Source organism: Gracilinanus agilis, chromosome 2, assembly GCF_016433145.1.
Source record: "Gracilinanus agilis isolate LMUSP501 chromosome 2, AgileGrace, whole genome shotgun sequence".
Classification (NCBI taxonomy): domain Eukaryota; kingdom Metazoa; phylum Chordata; class Mammalia; order Didelphimorphia; family Didelphidae; genus Gracilinanus; species Gracilinanus agilis.
In genome coordinates this window covers 690,718,552-690,737,562 of record NC_058131.1, presented here as the reverse complement: position 1 = coordinate 690,737,562, position 19,011 = coordinate 690,718,552, and the positions used below count along the sequence as shown (strand labels likewise).

Sequence of the window (19,011 nt, the reverse complement as noted above, 5' to 3'; positions counted from 1 at the left end):
ATGGGGCCATCCATCAGGGCTCCCCTAAGAGTGAGGCTGCATAGCAGTGACACCTTGGTATGATGCCTAAGGTTTACATTTCACTCTCCCTGCATCAGCCCCGTGAAGCAGGCAGAGCAAGTATTATCATGACCGTTTTAACAGATGGAGTCGCAGAGAGATTGCCCAAGTTCAAACAGCTAATAAGTCCCAGAGCTACGATTCAGACTCACCTCTCCTTTTCCCAAACCGAGAACCTTCTCAACTATTCAGTATTCCTTTTGGACTTCTTTTAATTTGCCTGTCTCTGTTGCGTTGGGCTTGCTTCCCACTGCCATTACTCAAGTTTATCCCCATTCTCTCTTGTGATTTGGACTTTGGATTTTTTGATCTGGGTTAGGTGACTTCATATCCTTTCACTCTGACCCTGAACTTTATATTCATGTTTCTGACTAAAGAAGAAGTCATAATAGTTCTTTTGGTTCTGTTCTCTTGTATGCCTGGGTTGGTTCCTAAGATCCGTCTTGTCTGGATTCCTCCATTCAATTCAACTTTAGCTTAACAGACATTTTCTGGGTTTGCCTGTGTGTAAGCCTCTAGATTATGGATTTTCCCCCTTTTGCTTTGTCTTGGAACAGGAGTCAGAAGCTTTTAAGGGAATTCCAGAACTAGAAGATGGTTTCCTTTGCCGTAGTGTGCAGACTGCGATGCACTGTGATGAATGGCCTTGAAAGATGGAGGTGAAAGTGTTCCCACTTCACAGAAGAGAATTCACTCAAAGGATCTAGAATTTAGAGTGGCAAGGGAACTAGCTCAGCCCCTCCTTCACTGTCCAGATGAGAAAATAAGGCCATATAATGTAAGCAACTAGTCCAAGATCACTTGTAGCAATTTGGATCATAGAATTTAAAGTTCAATTTAGAGATCTTGTCGTCCATAGGTCAGTCAGCTAAGGATGATTTTTCACATATTTGAATAAAGTTTTATTGTATTTAAAGATGTAAGAATCATTTCTATCTCATGGCTATGCAGAAATAGGCAGCAAGTTGAGTTTGGCTTTCCAGACTCCTGATCCTGCTCAGTTTCCTTTTATAGAAGAAAATGATAAGGCCTAAAGAGTTGAGATGTTAGAGACCACTTTGACCTTGATATGGCAATTCTGGTGCCCTTTCTATTGTCCCACTGATAAGGGCATATCTATGGCATAATACCTTTAGAGAGATGGCCACCCTTGCCTTAGTCTGTTACTCCTTATGTTGGTCTCCATGATCTCCTTTGAAGGGTCTTTATATTGTCTTGGGATCTGATGATACATGGGCCAGCCTTTTGACTCTTCAGCATTCTCTAGACTGATCTAGAAAAGATCATTGTTTCCTAGAGAGAGAGCTGGAAGGGGCCTTAAATGCTCAGTCCTCTAGCCCCTTATTTTACCAGTGAAAAAATTGGGCCCAGATCGAAGATCAGGCATATAGTCAGTGAATGGTGGAATGGGGATATCACCTCTGGTCCTAGGCCTCCCAAACCTCTCTGCCATCTGTGCCTATCTTCCCCCGAACTCTGCTTAAGACAGCGGGAGGTGGTTACAGAGGGCATTTTGTATTTCTGGGCTTGTTTCTTCTACAAAAGAAGAAACCAGAAAGAAGCCAGATTGAGTCAGGAGGGAAAATAGTGTGACCTGAATGATGAGATGAAAAAATTTAGCAACCTTAAGGTAGAGCAGGCTTGCAATAATTAGAAAATATAGTTGGGTTAATCTGTTTTACAGAGAGACCCATTCATTTATTTGTTGTGATAAATTACAGCATTTAGCTCCTAACCTGGCATTTGCCCTGGGTATACATATCATGTTTCAGCATTAACAATTACTATTTGAGCTCGTGCCATTTTATACCTCTCTGAAAAATAGGAGAAGAACTCATTTTAAGTTCTGTTCAAATCCCATACTGGATGTAATATTCTTCTGCTCATTATTTCTGAGCCTATAGCCCTGGATCCTGAACTGTAATCATTCCTGCCAAGCAGTGGTAGTGTGAGGGAGATAAGCTTGCTAGGTGACTGGAGACAAACGCCTTCACCCCTCTCCATCTCTGGGGTTTCCCATGTAAAGTGGCCGCCCATAATAATGCTTGTAATGCTCCCTCCCTGGGCTCAAAGGAAGCACCTTTGCAGCTGTCATATCTAGTAGAAGTGTGGGCTATCTGGGCTATTGCTCAAATTCTTCATGAGGATGACATGACCATTTTGCTTTTTATGGAATGATGCTATTGATTTGGTTGGTGCATTGAATGCTCCCCTTTTAATGACTTTAGTGACTCACTCATCATAGTCTGAAAAAGAGGAGGCTGTCGTGAGGTGGGCCTAGACTTGCTACAGACCAAATGTGGTCTGAGTCCAGAATGACTGTTCGAATTTGTCCAGTAAACTCAGGCCACTTTCAGAGTCTCTTGGCATGTGTTACCTCTGCAGTGGTGGCCCAGCCTTCATGAGGTTCATTCTTCATCCTAGAAGGAAGAATGTGGAATGTGTATTTAGAAGCTTTTGTTTATAAAAAACATTCATCTGCCCAATCCAGACTAGAAGCAAAGAGGATAATCCTGGTTATTATCTGCATATTCCTCTTTTCCTAAATTTTATGAGCCAAGCATTTTAACATACAGGAAGTAATAATAATAACTGCACTTTCCTGTGCGAGGATTGTCACCTCCATTTTAGAGCTTCATCAAATGAAACTTAGGAGAGGTGGGATATTTCTCAGTAGCACGTTATTGCTAAGGTGGGCAGCTGAGGGGCATAGTGGATAGACCACTGGGCTTGGAATCAGGAAGACTCCTCTTCCTGAGTTCAAATCTGACCTCAGACATTTATTAGCTATGTGACCCTGGGCAAGTTACTTTACCCTGTTTGTCTCAGTTTCCTTATTTGTAAAAGGAGCTAAAGAAGAAAATGGCAAACTGCTCTAGTATCTGCCAAAAAACAAACAAACAAACAAATCCAAGTGGGGGTCATGCAGAGTTAATATATGACTGAAATGACTCAACAACAAAAATGTGCCAGGCATTGTGCTAAGTACAGGGGATACAAAAGAGAGCCAAAGACAGTCCCTGCTTAAGGAGCTCATCGTCTAGTGGTGGAGACAGCATGAACAAACCTATGTGCCAACAAACTGTCCAGGATAAACAGGAAGCAGTCATGGAGTGAAAGAAGGCCCTAGCTTTAAGGAGGGAACAGGAGAACATGCTTCCTATGCCTGGAATTTAAAGGAAGCCCAAGAGACAAAAGATAAGGAACTGGTCAACAAGCATTATCCAAGCCAGAAAGTGAAGCCACCTGACCCTCTCCAGCATTTCGTACTCTTTCAGGTATTCTTCAATTCATTTCTCCCAGTTTTCTTCTTTACTGTGTGTCAGCTCCTTGGGCCAGCTGCTGAGATTGACCTCTGCTTCTGGACTGCTGTCACAGTGAAGACACAGGAGAGGAGGGGGCATCAGAAGAACAACACACCCTTGGCTTATTTGCCTTCATTCAAAATGTAGTAGGCCATCGGAGAGGACAGAGGTGGCATAGTATTTCCAGGTGTTTGCTTTGAAAGAGGAATACCTTTTGCCCTGCCCTCCCTCTTGGGAACATCATTCATTTTTGTTGCTTTATGCTGACTGTCCAGTGATAGCTAAACCTCCCCAGAATTTAGGGTGCTGGATACAACTGAGATTTGCCCCATCGGTCCATCCATTGTCATCTCTCCTCTTAGGCTGTGCCTTTGGCTGACTCATTAACTAATGCTGCTGATTTTCCTTGAGCTTAAAACAATCTTGAATTGATCTTCCTTTGATCCAACTATCAGAAAGCTCTGGACACATAGGCCTCCCATCAGTCTATCTCTAGATCTGCTGTCACAGTTAACCAGTGCGTGCTTACAAAACAGCTCTCTGTGGCGCCCAGGACCCAAGTATCTTGGATCTAAGACAAACACATTAGGCTAAAAACAACACATTTGGGTGGGGGTGGGGGACAGAGCCTCTCCCAAGCTCCTCTCCTTAAATTCTTTGAGTGTGACAGGACTTGCTGGGTCTGCAGTTTCCAGGTTTCCTTTGTCAAAGTTTAAGAGGAAGGCGCAGGAAAGGTGACTTTCTTCCTTCCCAATACCCCTCTCACTCTCATTCTTCAGCTGAGTTTTGGTTCATGGAAGAAGACTAGAGAAGATTCTGTTCACGTCCCATTGACTTTTCTCTTTGCTAAGGAGGCTTGTGGGAAATAGAACCAGAAACAAGGCCAAGAGTGCATCACTGGCTGCAGGTCAAGAATAGGAGAAGTCAGATCATGACTGTCCCCAGATGACGTTCATTCTTAAAGGAAAGGCAGAGATGTTGGTTAGACCCTTCTTGCTCTTGCCCTACTCTCTATGCCTAGGACGCCTTTCCACTAATCAATAGAAGGTTCTAAGAGAAGAAACCTGTTCACCTGGACTGCCTTTTGGACTTTCTTGCAGAGAGAGAGCCTAGACTCTCCTGTCAGCTGGTCATCTTCAGTAATTCCTTGAGTGTTGAGTAGGCCAAGGAGGGACCTTATTGCTCTCTTTTCCCCTTCATCTCCTTCCTTTTCCACCTCCCTTTGTCCCTTGCCCTTCCCTCATTCTTCTTTATCCCCATTAAGACTCCCAAGATCCCCCTTTCCTCCTGATTGTTTCCTTTAATCCCACCTCCGTTTGAAGCCTTAATTGCTGTTCTCCTCGCCAGCATTGTCTCTCATTTTCTCCAAATGGTCTTACTTTGTGTCTGACTGATTTAGGATGGAAGCTCCTCAGGGCAGGGTTTGTCTGGTTGGGTTTCTGAAACTGGGTCTAAAGTGCTCCATAAATTAGCATTTGTAGAGTGCTTAGTAAATGCTAATTATTATTATTGAATAACAAAAATGCTTTTTGAACCATAAGCAAATCATCTCTGGGTTGGTAGCTAATTGCTTGGATGTGTTTGAAAGACCGACCACTCTCTTCCTTTCCCTTGAAAGCCTGTCAGGGTTCTGTGCAAAGCCGAGAATCTGCTGTTTCAGCACTGAATGGGGGACTTGTGTCTAATAACTTATGTTCAAACAGTAAAGTAAATGAGAAATTGACCTTTGACTCTTTCAGACCTGTTTAAGCAAGAGCCCAGAAGGCCTTGGGTCTTTGTGGAACATATAACCTTGATTCGTTTATGTTGTCCAGAATTTCTGTTTTTCCCTCTGCGAGTGTTTGCTGTCAGAGTGAATTAGCATTTTTGGTTAGTAAAAATGTATCAAGAAGCTTTTAAGATGCGCTGAATTTTAGGGGGAAAAATATGATGATGACTCTCTTAGGCCATGCTTGATTTTTTGAAAAATTGCTTTAAAGATCTACCTCTGACAGTGGCTGGTGAGATTCCACATGTGTGTATGTGTACCCATGGAAGGCCCTCGTCCCATCTTCATGCCTGTGCCGTGGCTGCCACTCAAGCCTGGGATCTTCCTGCCTCTCCTCTTTGTCTCTTGGTTTCCCTGACTTCAAGACTAGGCTGAAATCCGACTTAGAGCCTATTCCAGATCCCTCTGCTATAGCTTTCCCTCTCAGCATGTTGTTCAGTCACTGCCAGCCCTTTGTTTTTGTTTTTTTTTTTTTAAACCCTCACCTTCGGTCTTGGAGTCAAATACTGTGTATTGGCTCCTAGGTGGAAGAGTGGTAAGGGTAGGCAATGGGGGTCAAGTGACTTGCCCAGGGTCACACAGCTGGGAAGTGTCTGAGGCCAGATTTGAACCTAGGACCTTCTGTCTCTAGGCCTGGCTCTCAATCCACTGAGCTACCCAGCTGCCCCCCAGCCCTTTGTTTTTGACCCCATGTGGGTCACACAGCTAGTGAGTGTCTGTGGCCCAATTTGAACATGGGTCTTCCTGGCCGCAGGCCCAGCATTCTAGCTGCTCTTCAGAGGACCTCCTCTTTGGCCACAGGATTTACCTGTGTACAGGGTTTGGCTCTGTCTTTCTTTGTGTTCCCAGGACTCTGCACACAGCCTGGCACACCACAGGGGCTCCAGTAATGCTCCATGACTTGGCAATTGATAAGTCGGCTTGGGGTATCCCTTCACTGAGGCAGATTTCTGCAGCTTCTTGTAGATGAGCAGCAGTCTGTTACTGGAATAGCTCTCTAGGACCTTCTGTAGCCTGGGCTAGCCAGAGCCTGGAGAACACAAAGGCCCCACTAGCCAATGTCCGTCATTGATTGATTGACGTTCGTGCCCCAGTGAGCATTAGAGGAGGGCCATATACAAATCTACTTGGACATCTGGCCACATTTATTGAGTGCATGCTGTGTTTCTTGGACAGTGGTTGGCCCTGGAGACACACAGCAGTCATTCAGTTGTAGAAATACCCAAAAAAGGTCCCTGCCCTCTAGGAGCTCACGCTCTAGTGGGGCCTGCCAGACCACCCTGCCCATATAAGGTACAGACACGGCAAATGGGAGATCGCCTCTGAGACAAGGCCCTAGCCATGAGGAAGACTGTGGAAGACCTAGTGCAGAAGGTGAGGTTTTTGCTGGATCTTGAAGCCAGGAGGCAGAAGGGAGAGAGAGTATGTCAGGGACCAGGGACAGCGGCAGAGGCCCGTGGTGGTGAGTCACACGAGTCACACGTGCCCAACAGGCACAAAATGGGAGATGCCTGGAAAGGCAGGAAGAGGCAGAGATGCCAAAAGGTTTTTCTCTTTGATCCTAGAAGTAAATGACAAAAAGCCTGTTGAGGAAGTACTTTTAGACCACCTTTACAGATGAAGAAGCATATGCAGAATAAACATGAGAATTATGAGGCAGCTGGTTAGGGAGGGGTGTTGACATCTGCCCAGATTGCCCCAGTTTAAACCTAGGGGTCCTACTTTAGATCTAGAATTGGAAGGGACCTCAGAAGTCATCTAGTTTAATCCCCTCATTTTACAGAAGAGGAAAGATTGACTTGCTCATGGTCACACAGGCAGTAGCAGAGACAAGATTTGAACCCAGGTCCTGTGCCTCTACTGACAGGACCCGGCTGGGTGCCCAGATGTTTCTAGTTCTTTGCTACCATTAAAAATGCTTCTGTGAGTATTTTGGTGAAAATGAGAACTTTATCTTCCATCTCCTTACCATGTCAGGTACCATGCCTGACAGGGAGCTATGAGTCAGCGAGGACATGGAAGTCCCCCTTTTACTGTGTGATGCATGATTTGAAGTTGCTTTCCTGAATGCTTGAGCTAATTCATAGTTCCACCAACAGACTGACATGGGTATATTTTTAAAGGAAGCCGGGGCATGCTTCTCTCAGGCATTTGGGTTCGGCTCTCTGGGTCCAGATTGGTGGATCCACCTTGGTTGGGCCCACTGTTGTAGCAGTCTGAAAGCCCTGGGGCTGAGGACACACAGCAGACCAGGCGGGTCCCTGCCCTCAAGAGGCACCGGTCTGATCTGCCTGGGCAGGCAGGACCCACGGGTGAAAACTTCCCCGAGAGCCCAGGAAAAGATGGGGAGGCTTAGAGCCTGGCCCGTGATTTCCGCAGGGCTGGAGAGGCCTCCCGCCAGTGCAGGACCCGGGGTTTGCCAGAAGTCACCACTGGTGGGCATCCAAGCCCCCACTTGGACCCAGGTCTTCCGGGCTTTGCAGATGGTTCTTGCCAGGCCGCCCTGTGTGTTGTTTGTCCCGGTGTGGAGGAGGGCGCCTGAGGAAAGGTTCTGAGGGGCCAAGAGATATCTGTAAGGAGAGCTTGTCTGGTCCCTCCTTTCTGTTGAAGGATGTTTAAGAGGTGACTAAGATTTGGCTGTGGAAACCCCAACCTCCGCCAGAGCTCTCCGGTGACTCAGGCCAGCCAAACGCCGATGCTGTCGGGTTCTGTTCCTGTGAGAGAGCTTTAAGCCCGTGGCCATAGTGCTGTGGGGGCGCCCTGTTTGTTCGCCTGCCTCCCCCCATTTAGCCACCCAAGAGATTTTCCTATCATACGGCTCCGCCCATGTCATCCATGTCTCCAGAAGCTCCAGAGGCTCCCCGTTTCCTGTAGGATCAAACACAAGAGGCTCAGTTTGGCATTCAGGGCCCTTCATGGCCTCCCCCCATCTGCCTCTGCTGCCCTTCTTCCCCATCACATACTCTTCTCCCCCTCTTGGCTCTGGCATGTTCTTCCTCCTCATCTCTCCCTGCCGGCCTCCCTGGCTTCCTCGAGGTTCCAGCTGACATCCCACCTTCTACTGGAGGCCTTCCCCAGCCCTTTGGACTATTTCCATTTATCTGTAAATAATCCGTGTTTGCTTCCATGTTGGGTCTCCCAGTAGACTGCAAGCTCTCCTTTCCCTCTCCCAGCCTCAGCACAGTGCCTGACACATAGCAGACTGGCTACACTAGCAGCCATGCACGTCTGTTGTTGTACTGGACAGAGTGATGCTAGTTGTAAGGCCAGGCCTTTCGAGAATGTCTCATCGAGGGGCAGCTGGGTGGCACAGTGGTTAGAGAGCCAGAGCTGGAAATGGGAGGCTCTCGTTTCACATCTGGCCTCCGACACGTCCCAGCTGTGTGACCCTGGGCAAGTCACTTCACCTCCTTACTGCTAGCCCTTACCACTCTTCTGCCTTGGAACCAATACTTAGTATGAATTCTAGGACACAAGGAAAGGGTTTTAAAAAAAGAAAGAAGAGAAAATGTCTCATTTTGTCCATGTCTATTAATGATGTCACCATTTTGGTTACAGAACCTGTATATCGCCGTGGGAATATCTGGAGCCATCCAACATTTAGCAGGAATGAAAGACAGCAAGGTAACTCCTGGGGCATCTCTGCTGCCTGCCGCTGATTGCCAGGAGGGGAAACGGCTTCTCGGGAGGTGCTCCTCTGTTTCTTGCTTAAATAGTGCCTGAGGCAGCAGAGGGAGTTCTGGGGGAGGCCGGGCTCTTATTAACCATTACTTTGCCCTGTGACCATGACTATAAAAGAAGGCTGCTGGGCTCCACAGCCCCAAGGCCTCCTCTTACTCTGACACCCCCCGGCGTTCTTTGGGTGCCATCGCCGGGCTGCCTTAACGGGGAAGAACCAAAAGCCTCGAGGCAGAGTCCTGGGAATCTCTTGAGAAAGCTCTCAAATCTGCCCCCTCCCCCGATTCTCCCATTCTTGGACGTTGGGAGCAGGTTTGGACCCCTCCTGGTGATCTGTGTCAACGCCAGCTCCCTGGGCTGGGCCAGGAGCGACTCCGGCCTTCAGGGAGCTCAGAGGAGTGACCCCCCTTGTGTCATGACAGCCACATTCCATGCACAAAGCCCCCATGAGGGCTTATCGGAGAGCGTCTGGGCCGTAAGAGCCGCGGGAGCAGGGACGCCACACATTAACTTCAGAATGTGACACGTTAATTCATGCAGAACAAGGTATAATTTGAATTCTGAGCCTCGTCTTTCTTGGGATCAGTGATGCCTGACCCTTGTGCATTTGTCCACTCCCACGGACGCCTGCTAGAAGCTGGCCTCACGCTTTAACAGGTGTGACGTCTGCCTTGGACAAGCGCGTCATGGGCCCTGGTTAAACCTCCAAGCAGGCTGACCGAAGGGCCAGGCACATAGAAACCGTGCTGCCAACAAGGGACATGTAACTGTTGAATTAAAGGGGAAAAGTGTGAAATCATTTTTTCAGAATGTATTTGGGGCTTTCCAGAACCTTCTCCAATCTTGAAGATCCGGCCTTGCCAAAGAGATGCTGGTTCTGGACCCCACTGGATAGTTGGGTAACGAAAGGCAAACTACTGAGCCGTCTGACCTGAGGCGAATACCGGTTACCCATCTCATAGAGCTCTTCTTTCCCAACTGACCTCAAAGGCGCAGAGGCTTCCTCTAATGTCCTGGTGTCCGGATGGCCAGGGGAAGGGAATAAGCATTTATAGAGCTCCTACTGTGTGCTTGGCAAAGTGCTAAGCCCTTTACAAAAGCTCCTTCATTTGATCCTCACAACAACCCTGCAAGGGAGGTGCTGTTGTTATTCCCATTATGCACTTGAGGAAAGTGAGTCAGGAAGAGGTCAAAGTGACTTGTCCAGAGTCACTCAGCTAGTCTCTGAGGCCAGATTTGAACTCGGCTTTTCCTGACTTCAGGCCCACTGTTCTACCCACTGACCCACCAGCTACCTCCACTCCTGCCAGGACTCCTGCTATTGGTGCTGTGGCAGCTCATTCAAATTGGTCTTGATTTGTGCCCCCTCACACTGAATTCTTTTCACCCTCTCTGTGAAATACGGCCATCTTCTCCCTGGCCCACTGGACCCAGAGCTGCTGCTGGGTAAAAGAGAAAGCCGACTTAGCGATTAGTAACTCACTCAGAGCAGGGAGAAATGAGGGCGAGTGTGAGAGGCTTGTGGGATTGACTGAAGACCTTCACATGGGCTCATGGACCAGCTGCTCCCATGGGGATGGGGGGACCTTTGAAGGATCTAGACCTGTAGTGTAAGCTGAGGCTCCCCGACTGGACAGGTCACACTGTACTCTGTCTTCCTGGCTTGGACAGTGTACGTCCACCACTGTTGATCCAGGCCCGAGGAAGGTCTGAACGGTTCTGGATCAGAGCTCATCTCACCTCCAGGGTCTTGCCCAGGACCTGAGCCTTGGACACCAGCCCTCTTCCTGTCAAGGCATGGTAGTTCTGTTAGCCACCTGCCTTCATCTTAGGTCAGTCAGTCAATCATCAGACATTTATTAAGGATCTGCCTTGTGGCAAGGATTGTGCAGGGCACTGAGGATGCAAGAATCCCTACTCTGGGAAGGGCAGCCCAGAAGGGTCTCTACATATCGTAAGATTGTGGCGCAGGTCAGGGAAGGCTTCCCGGGGAGGCGAGGGATGGGGTCATGACGCCCTGCGTTGGTTCTCCTAGAGAGCTGAGGTTTGGCCCCACTCATGGGGAGATGCTGTTAGCTACCAGACAGTAAGGCATGTCATAAAATGATGGCAGAAATGGACTGAATTCAAAAGTATGTATTTCATTTAAATCAGACCCTTGTTTTCATGAGAGTTATGAATGGGGAGGATTGCGGAGGGGTAAAGAATAATGTGTCCTTCTAAAAAGTGTATATCCTGCTCTTAGTGAATCATCAGATGTCAGGGATTCGATATGTTAAGGATGAGTTAGTTATGAAAGGAAAAAACCACTAAGAAAAAAGCTAAAAGAGAGTGTAATGGAGAAGATGTGTGGTGAGCATAGGTAGGCCACGAGAAGCCACTGTTAATAGCTTGTTCAGAACCAGAAAAGCGTCAGTGAGAACACAGGACTGGAGAGGGGTCCTGGGGGTGCAGAAGATGAGAGGAACCAGACCCTTCAGGTGGCACCCTGCTGCCTCCCCCCCTTCCTGGTGCTTATCCGGGAACCTGGGTCAAACCGCCCACATTCTTTGACCAGGCCGATAGAGAATCCCAAAGACTGTGCTAGCCAGGATTCCACATGAGGATTTTCCATGTCTCATCCTTTTCACAAGGACCCTGTGAGGTGTGTGTTCTTCATGAGGTGGAGGTGCAGAGACTTGCCCATAGTCACACTGTGCGTGTTGGAGATGGGATTTAAACCCAAGCCTGGCCCTCCCTCCACTACTGCAGACTGCCTTTCAGGACAGATACTGAAGGCTTTGTAAGAGCGAGCTTGTGAGGCTCACCCAGGGCAGGAGGGTGCGAGCATCCCCCCTCACCCTCCCTAACCTTCAAGGCGCCAGATCTACCGAGGAAGCTAAAGTAAGTCAGTCTGGTTTGCCTTTATGCAAGGGCCTCCATCAGCTCTATTTGTCCTCTTGTTTTACAGTCCATTGTGGCTATTAACAAGGATCCTGAGGCCCCAATTTTCCAAGTGGCAGACTATGGAATCGTTGCAGATTTATTTAAGGTAAGTGTGACTCAGGGACTTTGTGGTCTTTGTGAACATTTGCAAGAGAAATGCCTTTTATGGAATGCCTTTTGTGGAATGCTCTCATTTTTCCCTGGAAGAAGGACACTCATTTATGCATTGGGATAGTGTGCAGAGAGTGACTTCTCATTTCCTGAATTTATACAAGAACTTCTAAAAGAACAGCCTGCCTCCCTAAACCCTCCTCAAAAATTTCCTGAATTAAAGTGGCTTTAATAGTAACTAGAGTAAGAAGATAATAGAATTTTTCAATTAGAAAAGGCGCCAGATGTCAACTCATTTGAACTATGTGGGGTAGGGGGGCCATCCTAAGTCACCCCCCAGTTAGTGATAGAACTCAGATCTTCTGATTTCTGGCTCAGGACCTTTCCCTAAACTATTCCCTATTTTGAGACTCCACTTTATGAGCGGCTAGCTCTTAGATAGGTTGGTATTACGGCCCCTCATAGGCCAGTGCAGATTTGGAGGTGTGGGATAAAGTTGAGGACTTTGTCCCACTTTTCTCCAGTCCTGTGGTCTTGGGGCAAGGTAGGGGGAGTACATCAGAGATCAGTCACTGTACAGCTGAAGAAGCTGAGGCCTTAGTAGGGACGTGGTCTTTTTTAGGTTGCCATAGTACCCTCAGTCCCCGTCCTCGTGGCCTTCCTCCAGACCCACTCCAGATGAGCAGTATGCTTCCTAAAGTAGGGTTCAGAGGATGGGACCAGGCCTGCGAACAGGAGGCACCCCATCATGCTGTATGCCCTCTTCTGGGCAGTTTCCTCCCAAGGGAACCACCCATTGGACCAACACCCTGCCCCGAGATTTGTGAACAGCTTTGGTTCCAGTTCCTTCATCTCTCATTGTCCCTGTGGCCTGTGCCTCTCCGTCATCTGGCCTTGCACCCCGTGGCCAGGCCACCCCCAGGATGCCATCCTCTGCCCCGCTAGCACCTGTTGCCGCCAGCGGGGGCGGTCGCTTTCCATGACTCGGCCATCAGTGTTAGTAAGATGGGCTTTTGTTTCCAGGAGAAGCTCTGGCTTGTGAACAGTTCTGCCAGCGCAGCCCCGGTTAGCCGGACGCCAGATCTTGCCAGAGAATGTGGGGGTCACTTCTTTCCACCTCTGGATCAGTGGTCTCGGCATCAGCCCAGGGCAGACGGCTTTTGCCCTGTGAGTTGTCGTTCCTTTGGCTCTTGGGCACAGAGTCCAGTTTTGTATGTACTTACACGGCCAACTCTGGTCATAGGGTGGAAGGTAGGAGTAGAGGATCGGGAGACGTTTCCATCTTGGAGACGAGGCCGAGGTCATCATTCGCTGCCGCTACTGGTCGGGCGCTTCCTCTTTCTCTGCCTTCACTCCAGTTTGAGGCAGGGCTGGTGGCCCCCCTAGTGGCAGATCCCAGAGACAAGATGGAGTCGTCTGCCGTCAGGGCTCCAGGGAGGCCAGCCCAGAAAGGCCACTCCGTGTCTGCCAGAGAGGGGAGGAGGGAGGGAGTCATATAGGCGTGTGTGTGCGTGTGTGCACGTGTGTGTGTGTGTGTGTGTGTGCGTGTGTGCATGTGCATGTGGCCGCACCTGCCTCGGTGAGAGTCTTGGCTCCCAGCGGGCAGTGCAGGAGGCCAGAGAGCTAAGAGGTGTTCCTGGTTGCTCCCCTCTATGCTCAGGGACTTTGCCGCCGCCCAGGCCCAGGCCCTTCACTGCTCCGACTTCAGTCTTCATCTCTAGGACCGAGGGGTCAGCGCTGTTGTCTAAAATGGTGCTAGTTGCACATTTTGAAAAGAAAAGGGGCATTTGTAGTATAGAGAGAGGAGGTCATATAGTTTTTTCAAGCTTTGGCTGAGTTCTGAAAAGCAGTGAGGGGTTTGGAATCTTGAGGAAGAGACAGTTGGTTTGGGTCTCCCGTGGAGAGAGGTTGTCTAACCAACTGAGCTGCTTCCTTACCTATCTGTAGTATTGAAATTTAGCCTAGCTTTGAAATATTTATTTAAGAAATTGTTATTTTGGATAAACCCTTTATATCTTCCTTCCCTAATATTATTTCCTACCTTCCCTCCTTTACCTTATATGTCTGTGGAGTTGATAAGGAGAGTAATTAGAGAGGAGTTCAAATCTGTGAAGGGTTAACTAATTGACAGCATTAGATATAAAGAAACTAGTCAGTCATCTTTTATTCCCTTTAGTTATCAATAGCATTTTGTAAACTTGAGTTAAAGGCTGGTCCTTACTCAGACTCCATCTCTGCCTCCCTTCCCCCACCTGAGGTTCCTGAGACAACTGCTTGGGCTTCCTTTGATCCACTTTCCTGACACATCAACCTTTAAAGATAATAAACCCTTTTGTTGTTTCAACAGACTTATTAGTATAATTGGTCTGTTAGTTATTAAGAGAGGGAAGAAGAGGGAAAGAACCAACATACTCTGGGCTTGAAGGGAAGCCGGGTGTCCATCTTGGAGGAAGGTGTAACTTCAAAACAAGTCCCTTCCTGTGAAATTAACTAAAGCCTGTAGTTAATTTCAGTCTAGTCTATTTCCCTCAGCCTGTGTTTGAGTCTAAGTCCCAGGCTGTAGCCTGCTGTTTGTCTGTTTAGTTTAATTTCTCTTCTCCCTGAAGATCTGTTTCCCTTCTGTGTTATACTCCTGACTTCAGCCCTATTATATCCTAAATCTCCTTAATCCCAGCCTACCTGTAACCGAGATTACTCCCTTAGCAAATCTCTGACAACCTCCTTCCAAAATTCCCTTATCCCACACACCTTTCCTCAAATTACCCCCATTACATGTCTCAGGGGCGTCTTCCCATGCTTAAGGCCTGCGACCCCCATTTCTGCACCCCGATTTGCTTTGTGACCCCAGAGAGGCCCTTCCCCTCACCAGGACTCGGGTTGTCATCAGTAGGATGAAGCGCTTGCACTGAGCGTGCTCTGAAGTCTGCCGGCTCTCCTGTTACCCTCTGAGTCGTGCCGCCCTTCAGGGCCCAGCCTGAACCGCCTCCTCTGGGAAGCCGCCCTGCTCTGTGCAGCCACAGGTGCTCCGGCCCTTCTTTGGGCCCAGATGGTTCAGTGCTGAAAGTGAGGCTGAGCTCCGTGTGAGGGCAAGTCTGGCAGGCGTGAACGTCAGCCGGAAAAGCTGAGGCCGTCTCTGGCCCCGAAAGAGAGGGAAGCGCCAGTCTGTTGGGCTGCACCCGGTCCTGCCCCACCCCTGTGTGAGAATGGGGGAGCCCTCTGGAGGGGAGGCTGGGAAGAGCTGGGGCTGGAGGGGGCAGCCGGGCGGGTCGGAGGGCCTGGATTTGGAACCGTAACAGGATAGAAAGAGAAGTAAGTCCCTGCTTCGGAACCCAGGAGAACCCCGAGAGGTGGCAGCGTCTGGGGGAGCTTCCCCGCCGCGTGGTCCGCTCCGTTCCTCATCCTGCCCTGAACGGCTTGTGTAGGAGCCCCCCGAGGCTGCGGGAAGACCCTCCAGAGAAGGGCATCCACCGGCCAGCCGCCATCCGGGGAGCTCCGTCTGCACCAGAGAAGAGGCTCGCTCTGCTGGCCAGATTCAGGTGGTGACCGTCCTAAAGGGGCGGAGAGCCCCCCGTGTGTCCTCTGGCCGCCCTCTGTTTCTGCAGACTCCCAGGCCCGAGACGGACCTAGTCACGTGCAGGAGGGACGAGGCTAGTCCCCCCACTCAGACTGCGCGGAGCCCCTCCCCCGGCCCCCACCCAGGCTCTGAGGAAGTTCTCTCCGAGCTTGCCTCTCGCCGCCTCCATCCCTTGTTTCGGGGCTTTCTGGCTTTTGGGGAGAAGCAGAGCAAGGCCAGACCGTCCTCCGGGACGGCCCCTCGCACACCGGACGCAGAGACCGAGCAGTCCAGTAAGCAGCGCCAGGCCTGCGAGCTCGGGAGCCTGGCCGGAGGGCTCACGCGTCGGCCGCCTCTTTGGGCCTCTCGTCGGCCAGCTCTGAGTCCCTGTGCTGATGCTCCGGGGGGGCCGCCGAGAAGGGGCGGGAGCTGCGGAGCGGCGACGGGCCCTCCGTCTTCCCCCCCAGGAGCCACGGGCCGTGGAGGACAAGGCCTGCGGCGTCCGGCCGATTTGGGCCTGCCATTGCCCGACTCTCATTTCATAGGAGGGACACGTGGAGCCCCGGAGTGTGGTCAGGGCCCGGGAAGATGGGCCGAGTGCGGGGAGCCTCCTGCTGCGGGGAGCCCAGAAGCAGCCTCGGTCTTGTGAGGCCTCGTGAGCCCCCCCACAGCAGCAGCCCCGAGCAGAGGCAGCGCCCCCGCAGCCCCCAAGAGCATTTCCGGCACAGCAGCGTTTCCTAGAGGAGGAGGGGCCCCGGGTGGCCCCTTTTGTGGTGAGGTCTGAGGGGCCCCTTCCGGAGCCGCTCCGTCCCGCGGGGCGCACGGCCCGCCCGTGGATCCCCGAATGAGCTCCTGTCTGCCGGCCGAGCCGTGGGCCGGAGCGTGCCAGCACTTAGTGCCGTCCCGAGCGGGCGCCGCCGGCCTCCGGCCGTGAAGGCTCTGATGAGCCGCAGACAAAGCGACACTCACAGCAAACAGCATGTTGACAACCTCCTTAATAAATTTTGTACGAACACATTATTTCTGCCTGATGGAAGTGCAGCTCCTGAATAATGGAGGAGCTCCCGGGCCGCCGGCCTCGCCCCGCAGTAACCGATATCGGCCGCCTCCCTGCTCGGGCCCTGTTGGGGGGCGCTCCGGGAGCCGCCCCAGGTTTGTCTCCCTTCAGGGCTTGTCCCGCCCCTCACTGGATGTGTGGCCTTGGACACGTCACTTCCCCCCAGGGCCGCGCTCCTTCTGAAGGCTGAAGGGGACCTCCGGGACCGCCAGCCCTGATTCTGATCTTGTTCTGGAGTCCCGGGCCCAGTCCAAGAGGCCCACTATGGAGGCCCTCCTGAGCCTCGGCGTCTCCCCACACAACGGCTCTAACAGTCTTGGAACACGCGGGGCATCGTCAGGGCGCGTCTGCCGTCGAAGGCAGCCCCGATGGCGTCCCACGAGCCCGGCTTCTCCCAGATGCTGCAGAACCCAGAGCCCTCCCTGGCCCGCAGAACCCCCTCTGGGCCTGGGCAGAGGCTGCCCGGCGTTCCAAAGCTGCCACAGACGACGCAGATGCAAGTTCAAGGAGTTGCTGCTTGGCTAACTGCTTTGGTCCCGGTTCTGGAGGCAGTTCTTGGCCTGAGGAGGCCCCGGCAGCCCCCCCCGTGGAGGAGCGCCCCCTCCCCTCGGTGTGTGCCGGGGCCTCGGAGGCTGAGAGGTCAGGCGCTGGGGGGGCCCATTTCTGTCTGCTCCCGCCGCCTTCCGGGGAGATGCCGGACCCCTTCGCAGCCTTCTCTCCCGCCGCCCCTCCACCTCCTCCCGGCAGTCCTCCCTCATCTCCCTCCTACGATGGTGCCCCCTGCGGAGCTGAGGCAGGACGGCTTCTGAGGGCCTGGAGGGCCCGGGCGGGCTCTGGGCACCGCAATGACCCTCCACGCGGAGCTCCCTCAGGAGGACGTCCAACCATTTATCCTCCAGTTTGTGCGTGTCAGAGCTCTTTAGGCCGTGTCCTGGTGGGTCCCCCACGCGAGTCCGTGTCCTCCCGGGTGGGGGCGTCCCACCCACGTCCCTCCTTCAGTGTCTTTTCCGCTTTGTTTGCAGGTCGTGCCGGAGATGACGGAGCTGTTGAAGAAGAAATGAAGTCGCTGCAGATCATGCTCTAACCTGAGGAATTACCCAAAATCACTGAATTCATCGCGGGAAAGCTCGGACGACTCTTTCAGACCATTTTTTTAATTCTAGAAAGTGCCACAATGTCTTTTATGGGAAGATCACATTTTCCTTTTTAAGTTAATTCGTCCCAACATCCTTTTTGAATGTTTTCTAATTCTATAATAAAACAATAATAAAATCCTGACCACCTTCCGCCTGCCACTGACACACGTTTCGTGCTTCGGCTTCGGGGAAGTCAGATCCAAGCGTTTGGCACGTGCGAGAAGAGGAGGCAGGTTGGGGGGGGGCTTCCCTTCCTCCCTGTTTCCGTCCCCCCCTTTGCCTCTCTCAGGGCAGCCCCCCAGGGTCCTCTCCACGCCATCCTCTGGGCCCACAGGGCCGCCCCTGGGCTTCCGAGGGGCTCCCCATCTCAGGGCCCCCCGTCTCGGGGGGGGGCCTTCTCCCCCTCCCTAAAGTGGGCACGTGTCCTCAGCACGGCGAGGGGCGTTCTCCCGTCGTGATCCCCGTTTATAGACGGGAACCCCGAGGGATGTGCTGGGCCCGCAGCAGGCACAGACGCTCCCGTAGGGCGGCCCTCGGCCGGGTGCCTGACTGTGTCCTGCCATTCGGAGCCCGGCCTCGGGGAGCCGCTTTCTTCCTCCGGCCTACAGACGCCCCGGCCGCCCCCCTCGCCAGAAAGGTTCTGCCCAGGAAAACCTGAATCGGGCCGGGCAGCTTCTGGGGAGGGCGTCCTCTCAGCCCAGCCCGGTGAACCCCGGTCTGACGGGCAGAGCCGGGCCCTTTGGGGTCTCCTTTGGCCATTCGGTCAGCCTGGAACCGTCTGAGTCTGCTCAGGAGAAGGAGCGGCGGAGCCGGCGCGGCTCTCTGCTGGGCCAGATATTTGGGTGCATCCTGAGAGCTTAAAAAGCAGGTCGAAGCGCTGCTGGCTTTTGGCCCCCCAAAGATCTATTCTGGAACTCCCTTGGGGAGGAGCTCACGAAGAACGAGGCCGCCAAGCTGGGGGCATTCCTGGCCCCCCGCCCCGGCCTGCCCTGCAGCATCACCTGTGGCCCCCCGGCCTGTGGGAGCTCCTCCTGCCCCCTCTGCCCGCGTCTCCTTCACCTCCTCTAATCCTGTGCATCCTCCGTCCCTCTCTGTTCTCCTAGGCCGCCCCCCGAGTCTGGCCTCCCCTGCCCTCTTCATGCCGGGATTGCCAGCCTCCCTCACCCTCCGCTCCAGACTCCCCTTCTTCCATCTTGCGGGCTGGTCTCCTTCGCCCCCATCCGCCCGTGTCCTCCCCTGGGGGTGAGGAAGTCTGGGGAGCCTCCCTCCCCTCCCCCTCATCTGGGTACCCCGAGGGGCTGAGCCAGCTCCAGCCCTCCGGCCCAGGACCGAATTCAAGCTTCTGCCTCAGCCGAGTCAGCTGTGCTCCTAAAAGCAGGGTCAGGTTGGGTCCGGCCCGGACGGCTCTCGGGGAGAAC

General features: G+C 52.1%; 1 protein-coding gene across 1 annotated transcript in view; it reads left to right on the top strand.

Annotated features, from left to right (window-relative positions):
• Positions 1 to 17,743, top strand: part of ETFA (electron transfer flavoprotein subunit alpha) — a 75,357-nt gene extending 57,614 nt beyond the window's left edge. The window contains exons 10-12 of the mRNA XM_044659169.1: positions 8,692 to 8,757; positions 11,762 to 11,842; positions 17,480 to 17,743. Of these exons, the coding sequence (XP_044515104.1) occupies positions 8,692 to 8,757; positions 11,762 to 11,842; positions 17,480 to 17,518 (186 nt within the window). The 3' untranslated portion in view covers positions 17,519 to 17,743. The remainder of the gene's footprint in view (positions 1 to 8,691; positions 8,758 to 11,761; positions 11,843 to 17,479) is intronic.
• The last annotated feature ends 1,268 nt before the right edge of the window (positions 17,744 to 19,011 follow it).